The sequence below is a fragment of the Crinia signifera genome, chromosome 7 (genome assembly GCF_055691185.1).
Source record: "Crinia signifera chromosome 7, ASM5569118v1, whole genome shotgun sequence".
Lineage (NCBI taxonomy): Eukaryota > Metazoa > Chordata > Amphibia > Anura > Myobatrachidae > Crinia > Crinia signifera.
Window position 1 is genome coordinate 152,357,854 of NC_139223.1, and position 12,584 is coordinate 152,370,437.

Here is a 12,584-nt window from a genome sequence, read left to right on the forward strand (position 1 = left end):
TCACCAAACAGCACTATAGGGTTCGGGACAGATTAAGAAATCTACCTGTAATTGTAATAAAGTAGAATACCTTGTATTCTTTTACAACAAACTGCATGAAAAAGCCCTGGTTCCAACTATCCAGTTCTCCAAATCAGGGGGCATGAAGGATATTAGTAAAGTCCTGCAACCATGTTGTTTATTTCAAATTTAACTAGCACAAATGACTCAGGAAATTGTTGCTCATGATGATTGCTGTAGACAGATCTTCTCCGAAATTATTTTCCACTTTACTTGTTACTTATATGAACCCTCTGCGTTTCTGCAGAGGTCGGCATTTACTGGTTCACATGCATTTCCCAGGACTCATGACTTAAGGGCAGATATTAGTAATTCAAATGACATTACACTGAATCAGCTTATCACACGCATCTGTATGTAAGCATTCTTCATATTAGCAGGCAGTGCATGTTTGTGAAATGTTCACACAATCCAGAGCTGGTGCTTATATGTGTATAGAATGTCATCTACAAAGACACAGGGCACAGCAAACATTGGGACAGATGTATTTAGTCTGGTGCGGGGATAACGTGGAAGGTGATAACAATCAGCTATGTTTGAAAAATGACAGTTGGGAGGTGACTGGCTGGTGCGATATCACCTTCCCCTGTATCTCCACTTCATCTCTTTACAAGACTTAATACATCTGCCCCATTAGTGTCACTGGTATGAAGTTGTTGTGTCTGTTACTTGGTAATTAAATTGCATACAAAATAGGAAGCAACCATGAAAGTTGCATCTAAAATTACTGCTTTTGTTTTGCATGCAATTCTCAGGGGGTTCTTCTGTCTAATGCTTCATCAAAGAAACCCTCCTCTATGAAAGCACAGGGGATCGGGGGGAGAAAGACACTCATCTGCATACAGCATATATCCTTATAAACCTAGTGTCTATATGCCACATGGTGGGACCCTGGAAGCAGCAGGATGAGAGAGAGATGGGGAGAGATAGCTACTTCAACATGAAGCCATTCAAGTCAGTGGCCAATGGGATGACTGGGCTGGTGGGGTACAGTAATATGGGGGCTGATAAAGGGGAGTAAAAAGTGGGGGAGAGAAATGTGCATGGGCACCCTGAGCATGAGTCTACTGTTGTATGTATACTGAATGTGCCATTTTCACCCTGAGTGCATGACCCATTGTCACTCTGTGTATGTCCCTATGTCACCATGTATGCCTGATCACCCTGCATATCATACAAAGCCACACCCTTGTAGAAAGACCATACCTCTTTTCTTTGAGGTGCAAATATATCTGTTCACGATAGCCACTTCCCTTGCTCTAACATGGCTGCGGTCACTCTGTACCTCATACACCAAAAGTGGCTGTACAGCAACCGTGTATGAGGAAGGACACATCTGGAAACTGATCAGCTACTGAATGTATAATGATATTCATATGGACAGCAAGGACTTTATAGCAACTGTCTGGATCATTCTTTAAATTTATCCTTAGGGCATAGGCGATGCACATGTAGATTATTACGCTAGCTGCCAAGGTCATTGCAGTTTTCACTTACACTTATAGCGCTGTGTGAGTGTGTGTGACTATTGCGGGTGCTGTGCGTGTGTGTGCGACTATCGTGGGCGCTGTGTGTGTGACTATTTTGCGTATTTCTTCTGCGTGCTTGACTTCCAATTGCTTGTTACAATGTTCCTTTCCTGACTATTAATAAAAAAACTGATATAAAAATGGCTATATATACAGCAGTATTTAAGTATAACCAAAAAAAACCATGATGACGTCAGACCCAATGTCCAGCCGTGTCCATAATAAGCACACAAATGGGTAAACCTAACATTTGTATAACGGCAGCCATTGTAGCCATAGATCTAGAATGAAGATCTCAGCAAGAAAAATACTGGATGCCATCGGACATATTTGAGCTCGGATGATATCTACACCAGAAATGTAAATGCATCAGTTTGAAATACACTGTAGATGTTCACAAGGAGAGGAGTCCCAGCCCCCTAGTTCAGTCCTTCCAGCCCCCACACATAGAAGGCCTGGAGACATCTACTGTCACTGCTCCCCCCTATCCACACTTCCCAGCCAGAAGAAGACAAATGACCGGATTGTATGTTTATTCTGTCAGCGAGTTAGGCAGAGAAAACAAACAGGGCCAAGCAAACACCTACTCAGTACCCCATCATCCTCACACACAGAATCTCAGTAATGCCGGCTCATCCTGGAGGAATGTGGGACAATTAGTACATTAGAAATGTGCACTTCTTGTAACCACATAACAGCGTTAAAATGAAAAACTGGGCAATAACACAAACTCCACCAGCTGTCAGTCGCCGCCCCCTCGCTCACTCCCTTCTGTCAATTAGAATGCAGACAGCGAGGAACGGAAATTCCTGGTAATAAGGAAAACTTTTTTGAACCCAAGGAGAGACTTATTACTACTGTTGTGGGCCAAGTTGCAGCACAGCCAATGCCTGATCTATCTAAAGAAATAATTGGCGCATCATGCTGTGAGTATGGGCGATCCGTCGCCCACCTGCACAGGTGCAGTTGGTGATTGACAGCTCAACTGGGCAGACAGGATGGATCTGGCAGTGTGTATGAAGAACAGGCTGCCCAATGCGACAAGACAAATATTGGTGTGCACCCAGCTTTAGGGCTGAAAGCCAGGTGGGGCGCTAAGTACTTCGATTATGTACAATGCCAACATTCATTAGCATGGAACATCTGCAAATATCACAGGCCAAAACCACCTATGCGCACTTGCCTTTGGAACGGTTTTGAAGAAAACTAAAAAATATTTGTGGTTTATAAACACGTTATGTCTGTCATGCTTCCATAGAAGTATATTCTTATATTGCTGTTACAATTACATATTTACCCCAAAAAAAAAAGTTAATGCTACCTAAAATGAAAGATCGTTTTGGGAATATTAGCCCAAAATGGGGAACTTTTATTCACGTACAGTATGAATTATGCCACCTTTACACAGACATTGTGATCCTGTCCTCTCTATATTTTACAATAATATTTGTGCTTCATCAAATATCATCTATTTCTGGATACTACGTAGAAGTATAACCATCGGAATTATGTTTATAGGTGATCACCATTAAGTAACGCCTCAATGTAAAGGACTGTAGAACGGTTTGGGCAGCCACATTATTGAGCCATGTACATAGATCTGATTTTATTGCAGTTGAGCAATTACCATTTTTCTGCTAAGGACAGGTACATACTAGAACCTTGATGGCTAACCTTGACACTCCAGCTGTTGCTGAACTACACATCCCAGCATGCTTTGCATCAGATTTAGCATGGCCAAATAGAAAACTGATGCAGAGCATGCTGGGATGTGTAGTTCAACAACAGCTGGAGTGTCAAGGTTAGCCATCAAGGTACAAGAATAATGTTTATGTCGCAGACATCACACCCAACAATAAAGTGCGCAAAATATACTTCATTAGCTGCATTCAGTAGCATGGTGCTGGGTCATTGTGTAATACAGCACATGGGACAACGCCAATGTGGAAAGGATAATTCGCAAAGTTTTTGACAGTTTTTGTCAGCCAGGGACCATTTGAAGGATACATTGCAGAGTGGCAGCAAAAATGCACATGTCTAGACCGTTTTGGTGGCATGTTTGAGGTTGCAGCTGTGATCCCATAAGCAACTGCCTGCGGCATCTTACTTCATGCAGCGCAACGATGGGGCCACTAAGGACTTCCATAACCACCTAGGTACGCAGCCACTGGTACTCTGTACGCAGCCACTGGGATTTGCAAAGCATCTCAATACAAATGCACACAGCAGCGACATTTTCCTAGCTGTCAATGCATTTTCATACAGCCCTAAATCAGGCCAACAGAATGACATATTTACTCTACCTCTATATTAATCTGAATTCATGTAAATAAAGTCCACAGGAGGTTGACTATTTGGGCGATAAACCCTTAACGTGTATCCTCCCAGTAGAAAAACACTGGAAGCAGCCAATAGAGGAATTAAGTAGACCACAGAGAGAAACGTAGAATGCGACCAGATCACAAGTACAGAACTTTTCAATAACATGGATAAAAGAAAAAAGAAAATCAACCACAATCCCAAATATGTGGTGATGCGGCTGGATGGCAAACATACAAGGAAATGTGGTTACACAGCCGTTACCCAGCAGACGTTATCTAGCTCTAGATAATCCATCTAATAACTTATGACATCTGATTTAACCACCATAGACCAAATCTATATTCCACTAACTGTAATACATGAGGTTTGCCATCCGAAACTCTCTGAAACACAATCATCTCCACGGTGCCTGGTTCTTACCTGCCACAGAGTTGGGTCGTTGCATCACTAATGAGCTGCTGTTCTGCAAGTAGGAAATCGGTCCTTCCCCGGCAGAGGATTCCGTTTTTTGCAGATTCTCGGGCAAGGTGTCTTCTTCTACTACGGGTGAGCAATTATCAATCCTCCGCTCGTTAATCATCCCTTGATGCCCGCCAATCCTCTGACTGCCATCCTTGCTCCATTCCAGGCTGGAGCCACTGCGGTCATCGTTCTCGGATGAACTTGTGATCGTTGCTAAAAAGTTGGACCCAAAAACATCAAACGGTCAATGGGGGGGAAAAGGACTTTACAGTGAATCGATGATCAAATTCGCTAATTTGTCATAACAAATGCCATGCCTTTGTCTAAACTCAACCCAGCGAAAGCTTCAGCAGACAAAGCGCAGTGAAATAACAGAAGTCAAAGCTTGTGCTGCTGGATGAAGGTGGTGCATTGTTCTGGGTTGGCTATGTGATGCGTTACCTGTAATCCCGGACTCATTAAATTACTATACAGAGATTCAAGTACTACTAAAACAGTCACTCTGTCCAGAAACCTATTCATGTCTGACTCCTCCACAGCGATACAACCAGCCTCACATCACAGGAATGTAAATAAATAAAATTAAGGCTGGGGTTTTTACACGCACACGCATGATATGAGTGGGACTGTCAGAATAGCCTTGGGCGTAATGCAATAAGTTTAGAATATAGATGAGTGTTTACACCCATATGACACAGCCTCAGAGTTCGCTCTGATCTGGTCCGTGCAAATCATATTCTCATTTCAACATTTCTGCAGTAAGTGCCCATTGTGAATCAAAACCGCAGCGCTAGTGTGGATAGTCCTGGTGGAGGTCTATTACAACACATACATACAATTTAGAGTTTTCTTTTAAAGTCTTTTTGTTGGTCTCAAACTACTTGTTACAACATCTAACTTAAGGTGCATACACACTGGACGATATATGTACTGAAAGACATTGGTGACCAATTTCCCTTGCACTTCCCCAGTGTACTTCCTGGACTAAAGATGTGGTGCATATACATTGAACAATTTGATGAATGACAAATGATCTAGATACAGTCTATAGGCTTTTTTAAAAAAGATATCCAAATTGAGCTGCCTGTACTGTCGCCGAAGAACCTTGATGAACAAGAGGTGGGACATGGGCGTTCGTCGTTCGTGCATGCAAACTGGACAATTTTTGGCCAATATCGTTCAGAGGGCCCTTCTAAATGATATTGGTCAAAAAAAAATAATCATTCTAGTGTGTATGCACTTTTAAATTACTTAAATTAACAAAAATACACTTATATGCTGTGTAATTGTGAATTAGTACAATTAAGAGTTTCATTTCTATACATAAATGTTGGCTAGTTTTTATCACATTTATAGTATTTGTTGTGCTGCACCCCCCTCCCTCTGCTTATTACATTACTGCCTTAGAGAAGCAGTTATTATGCACTCTACACCTCCACTCATTATCAAATTATTGCCTTATACCCCTTTCAAACAAGAAGCAAATTACTGAGTTAAAGCTTTTCAACCCAGGAATTTTCTGAAAAACCCTGGTATGAAAGCGTCAACATGGGTCTTAAATCCCAGCACTCTGACCCTGCTCTTGATCTTGTTGAATAGTAGTTGTGCAAATCTGCACCAGCAGCATGTGCGCCAACCTTACATCATATTGCTCTAGTAATGCTCAAAATCATTTCCCAGAAGTATGGGGACAGACACTTGATACTGGAAATTCCAAAGACATTCCAAAAACTCTGGGAGTTATACCATCCTTAGAGGAATTTATTATTTTCTCTAATACTCTGTATATCAACTCAAAACCATAATCGAATTTTAAGGTTATAAAATAAACAGACTGTAGTTTCCAAAACGCTTTAAGTTTGCCCCTGAAAAATGATACATGACAGAACTGATGCTTTTGTTTGTGTCACATACAGCGTATTTGACAATGGTAAAATATTGCTGATATGTGCCAAATCCCTACACATAATCTTCAGTTTAGTCAGTCTGGCCAGCTAATCCTCAGGGCTCGTTTTCCTCACTCTGTCAAAACCAGAAAACTGATTTTTAGGGCAGACTATTTGGCTCATTCTTTTCATCTTGCATAGATTTACATTGAGAAAATCAATCTTAAAGGGCAGCCAGTTTATTGCACTACAAGAGCACACCAGGGAAAGGACTGTGCATTCATGACGGGACAGACCAATTTAAATGCCCTGTACTACACGCCACTGACTGAAACCGGGAGAAAAATAAACCAAAACGACTTTGTTTCACGAGCTATAAATTTCTCTTAAGGAATGCTTGCAGCCATTCTCCCAGAGGTCCTGAGAGCAGTTACTTGCCTTTGTAAGCTGTTACCATGTACTATAGAAGTGATAATTAAATAGAAGGGTAAGGTGGCAGAAGTGATAATTTGCTTTGGAAAAAAAAATGAAATGGCAATATGCTAATATCTGATCTGTTTAAGATTGTGCCGCTAAAATAGTATATAAAAACAGCAGTACATGTTCAAACGGATTCGGTATGAAATCCAGACGGTCAAAATCCTGACAGGGTCAAAATCCCAACATTTAAAATACCGATTTATAGAATGTGCAGGTGAAACTGTCAACATGACTTTGGGTCGACAGGTCGCGAGGTCGACATGGGTTTTCACTGTTTTTTTGACCCGAATGTCGACACAGTTGACATGCACAGTTGACATGGACACAGTTGGAGGTGAACCGCAGCCCCTCACATCGCTCGCAATGCTTCGCTCGGCACACTATTTTATTCTCCCACCACACCCTAGTGGATGGTAGGGCATGAAATCCCGCCTGTCGGCACATGTCAGTGAAAAAAGCCATGTCGACCTCGCGACCTGTCTACCCAAAGTCATGTTGACAGTTTCACCTGTACATTCTATATGTCGGTATTTTGACCTTGTCGGGATTTTAAATGTCGAGATTTTGTCCTTGTCGGGATTTTACATGTCGGGATTTTGTCCTTGTCGGGATTATAACCCATTCGGGATTTTGTCCCTGTTGGGATTTTGACCCTCGGGATTTTGACTGCATCCCGTTCAAACATTAGCATAAGAAGACATCTAAGGGTACGTCTGCCCTTGGCCGCAATGGCTGTCAGGACACACATGCACATGCTCTTCACAGTGGTCATACTGCATGCAGTTTATAGAACTTGTTCCTTAGGTTGAGGTCTCCCTTATTATAATGCAATGCCGCGAGTGTGCCCAATCTCCATTTTGGTTGAGAGAATAGCTTCCTCTTTTTAACCTAGTCTCCAGTTCATAGAACTAGAGTAAGCCAGAGTACACGAGCTACGTTGATATTTGCCATATTTCTATTAATTGTGGTTTCTATTAATTGTGGTTCTCAGGGTCCGCTTTCTGGGAAAGTAAGTATTCCGAATATATAACGAATTGCTTAATAACTAATTAATTAGTAAGATTTTGCTTCACTATCAAAAGCTACAAATAAAACAGGAGTTGTCCGTTACAGGCACGGCGGGCAGGGAAGTCTCCCATACACCACTAGACAGTCTGCCTGGAAATAGCACAGATAGTTCTCGGAGACTACATGGTGAAACTAATAATTACAGACAACAGCAGGCCTCTGTTTGAATGAGAGCTCTGTGCGTTTGCAAGGATCTGCAGTTTAATGGAATACACCACATATAATTTAAAATGGATGCACACTAATTTTGTTATATAATCCAGTTTTTAGGACGAAAGCCATTTTAAGAAAGACATTGGTTGTCATTATATAATAAAAGCTATAAAAATGTTATTCAAGAACAGTTACAGATCAGTCCTCATACACTATTCCTGCAGTCGCAACCAAACATCCAATCCCAGCAGGGCAGATCTCTGTGCCACTTGGCATGTGCGGTGTCCTTTTATGGCACAAATGTGCATCTCCTGGTGCGTACACATGGGGAGATTTCACTTTCTATTCAACCTGGGTCTGAGTCTGGGTTGGTTACAGTGTTGATATTAAAATGTTGCTATGTAGTACAGATCTGTACTATAGTTGTGCCTATTCCATTTACACTACATGGGAGATGTCTAGAATATACACAAAAAAGGTTGAAAATGTTTTTCCCCAAAAAAACTGTGCCCACTAGGGGCCCAATCCAGAGGCATTTTTTTCAATCCCGGCACTAACACAGAAGTCATACAATTTTCCAACTTGACCAGCAATATCCAATTGCTTTCTTCTGGTTGAACAAATTTGCATTAAAAATAACCCTCGGTAAGTACTGCCGGTGTTTTGGAGATCTGGATCTGTGATCTATACATTACATGGCCAAAACTGTGCCGACACTTCCCCTACCCTACTAATTCCACACCCATTGCTACCAGGTGTATAAAATGATGCAACCGCAATAGTCTAACAATAGTAGTAGAACAGGTTGTACTGAAGAGCTCACTGGATAACAAAATGACACTGCTGTCGTATGCCACCTTCTAAACAAGTCAGTGTATTAAATCTGCCATTCTACAGTGGTTATTAAGTGAAAAGACCTAGGAGCTACACCAGCCTGGACATGAAGCATCAGCCCACAACAACTCGCAGAACGGAACCACTGAGCGTTGCAGCAGAAATAAATACAACCGCTTTGCTCTCTGTTGTAACAGTCACTAATGAAGTTCCAAAGTCTTTGGAACCAAAAGTCAGAACAACAACTGTTCACTGGGAACCTCCATGATTGCAGTTCCATGGCCGAGCAGCGACACGCAGGATCTAGGGGATGAAGTTACTAACATAAGATCTACTGAAGATGGGATTCTACTTGTAATATATTTAGTACCCTGAATCTAGAACATAATAGATGGAATCTAATTAATTGCTATGGGCAACATTCAATCTTCGATAGAACAACCATCTTAGTAAATGTACCCCTAAATTGGAACACATTGGCAGTTAAAACACCTGGCTAATCTCGGCTTAAACCAGGTATGTCCAAACTGTGGCCCTCCAGCTGTTGTGAAACTACACATCCCAGCATGCCTTGCCATAGTATTCTCATTCCCTAATAGCAAAAGTGTGGCATGTAGGGCCATAGGTTGGACATGTCTGGCTTAAACCATTGGCAATATGATGGACCAATCGGAAATTGGCAGATATCAGGGGAACGTTTCCTGCCAGAATGTGTATTGCCAACTGTAAAGTTTGGTGGTGCAGTAATAGTCTGGGCTGTGTTTCAGGGCTTGGCCTGGTTCCCCTAGCTCCAGTAAATGGAAATACTAAAGCCACAGTATACAATGACATTCTAGAGATTTGTGTCCTTCCAGCTGTCTTAATTAGGCTGTGTATAGCCTAAAACTGTATGTATTGTATAACAACAACAACGGCATTAATAAAACAGTGAAATGTAAGTAGGGTCATGCAATAAAAAAAACCCCAAACCATTCAAAACCAAACAGATCCAAATAAACCACCTCGGCTACATACCTATGATGCCGCTGTCTTTGCTCTCCAGGGTGGAGCTGGGGCTGCTGATGGTTCCACTGGGGCTAGTTCTGTTGGCGGCTGTTCTACTGATGCAGCTGTTTAGTGTGGAGCAGGGACTGGCAGTACTCGGTGAGGCCGTGCTGTTGGTCAGGGTTGAGCAGGGACTTATCCCGTGACCTGTCACTGTACACTGCAGGAAATCAGCAATGAATTACCATGTCACACAGGATGTCAAAGGAAGATGCATTTGCTGCAGCTACACATGTCAGTGCTGTTACACAATATTAGTATTGATTGTAGACTATTGGTTTCATAATTCCACATTTAAAAAAGAAAGCACATATGCTTTCTGATAAAAATGTATACACACAAATATGGAAAAGGAGTATTAGCGAGTCCTCAGCAGGTCTGGCACTGTTGCCATTACATACTATGAAGATAAATGACATCCCTGGAAAATCTCTGCTCTTTATTTATTCAAAGTCGGTTGGAGGGTTATTGGAAGCGAGGGGCCACTTGTTTGAAAAGTTGATCACTGCCAATGGCACTAAGACACTAAGATTCTCTACAACTGTATGAAAAATCTATTGTTAGAACTGCCCACACTAGTACAGTGCTGGTGTCTATTTAACAACAATTGTACAATGTGCAGAAATATGACAACACTGTGGATAGACCTGCATAGAAGTAAAATTCCGTCAATTCCATTAGAGTGCTGCTGGTGCCGTGTTTCTGTACATACATGTTCACTGCTGAAGGTAGAAACACGCCCTTAAAGCATCCCTTACATGCCCGAATTTTTTTCACCACCCCATAATGGGGTTCATTCTAGCGCCCTGCATCTTCCAAAACCAATGCAGTTCCTCCTCCCTGCCGGGGTTGTCGCTAACTGCTGTGTTGTTTCTAGCACAACATGGTCTGTATTGCAGCACTGATATGCAGGCCAGACCTGTGGTAGAAGCACCACAACAAAGAGCGACACCGCAGGAAGTAGAAGGAACTGCATGGGTTTTGAAAGATGTAGGGAGCTATAATGAGCAGTAATATGCGTAGTCTGCTGATAATCAGACAGGTGCGCGCATCTGCATTGCGTACAAACATGTTTTAGGCCCAAAGTTTAATACTGGCTGCATTTGATAATACAGCAACAATTGGATGTTGGGGTACAACCTCAGGCATTCAAATGCTTACCAAGACTGCACAGAAACAATTTACCAGCGATACTTGTATTTCTTGTGTGCGACTGTGTCTGAATCTATACACAAAGCACAACGGAAGTTGGCGTCAAAAGCTGCAGCAGCTGCATTGCAGCTCTTCGTATAAACTCTGTCAAACACAAGTGTCACATAAGACACACCTAGCCGTCCCGTTTCCTGAAACCGTTTTATCGCATTACGTTATAATCAAGATGACCATTTTCTTATTCATTTGAAAAAGATGCAACAAACATGTTCGGTGCAAGCAGAATTGCACGGAACATAATGAGAATATAGAGAATAGTGGGGCAGATGTATTAAGACTGGAGAAGAGATAAAGTGGAGATAAAATGGAAGGAGATAATGCACCAGCCAATCAACTCCCAACTGTCATTTTTAAACTCAGTTGATTGGCTGGTGCGTTATCTCCTTTTACTTTATCTCTTCTCCTGGCTTAATACATCTGCCCCAGTGTATGAGGACCTATTTGTCTCAACTCAACTCTACATAAGCCTTTAGGAACAAACACAAACCATAGTGACGGATGAGTACAGGCTTCTGGACACATTTGTGACGGTGTCCTCGGAAGAAGTCTACACAGGGAGATAATTAGCAACAATGTTCATATTTTCAAACGAAAATACCCAAATACAGCTAGGTATGGGTCATTGCGTCAACATGGATTGAGTCAACACATTAAATAGGTTGACATGGCTAAGGTCAACACGGATGGAAGGGCAACAGTCAAAATGTCGGCATGGGTTTTTCACTTTTTTGTCCCGATTGTCGACATACAGTAGACGACATAGACACCGTCTAAGTGTACCGTGTCCCGTTGCATGGCTCACTGCGCTCATTATGCCTTAGGCAGAGTATTCTATATTCCCTCCCATCCTAGTGAATGATAGGGCATGAAATATCACCTGTCGGCACGTCAGCTCAAATTTTAAAAAAACATGTCAACATTTTAACTGTCGACCTAGCAATTGTCGACCTAATGCTTGTGTCGGCTTTCCATTCATGTTGGCTTTAGCCATGGCGACCTATTTCAAGTGTCGATATCAGGCATGTCAACCTTCGGTGATTGACCCAATGCATGTCAACCTTTGCTGTGTCAAACCTAATGACTGTATACCATACAGCTCGATGTGTGAGATAAAAGGAACCATTAAAAGATGCCTGTACCAGATATGACAGAAAACCTAGTCAGCATACAGTACGCTCATGATATTTATCCATTTACAGTTTATTTTATAGCGCAGCAGATTCCGTTAGTTTCTTATATAGCGCAGCAGATTCCGTTACAGTCTCTTATATAGCGCAGCAGGTTCCGTTACAGTCTCTTATATAGCGCAGCAGGTTCCGTTACAGTTTCTTATATAGCGCAGCAGATTCCGTTACAGTCTCTTATATAGCGCAGCAGATTCCGTTGCGCTTTACAATAGTAGACAGTGATAGAACAAACTGGGTAACAACAGACTGACTTGGAGGTAGGAGGGCCCTGCTGCAAGCTTACAATCTAAAGGGATATAGGTGGGAAACACAAGGACAGGCACCAGTAATACTGTAGCATAGCAGTC

At 42.0% G+C, this 12,584-nt stretch overlaps 1 protein-coding gene across 3 annotated transcripts in view; it reads right to left on the reverse strand.

Moving 5' to 3' along the window:
• TANC1 (tetratricopeptide repeat, ankyrin repeat and coiled-coil containing 1) overlaps positions 1 to 12,584 on the reverse strand; it is a 224,372-nt gene that overhangs the window by 65,678 nt on the left and 146,110 nt on the right. For all 3 annotated transcript variants that reach the window (XM_083154002.1, XM_083154003.1, XM_083154004.1), the window contains 2 exons: positions 9,809 to 9,998; positions 4,332 to 4,586 (listed from right to left, as the gene is read on the reverse strand). In XM_083154002.1, coding sequence (XP_083010128.1) covers positions 4,332 to 4,586; positions 9,809 to 9,998 — 445 coding nt within the window. The remainder of the gene's footprint in view (positions 1 to 4,331; positions 4,587 to 9,808; positions 9,999 to 12,584) is intronic.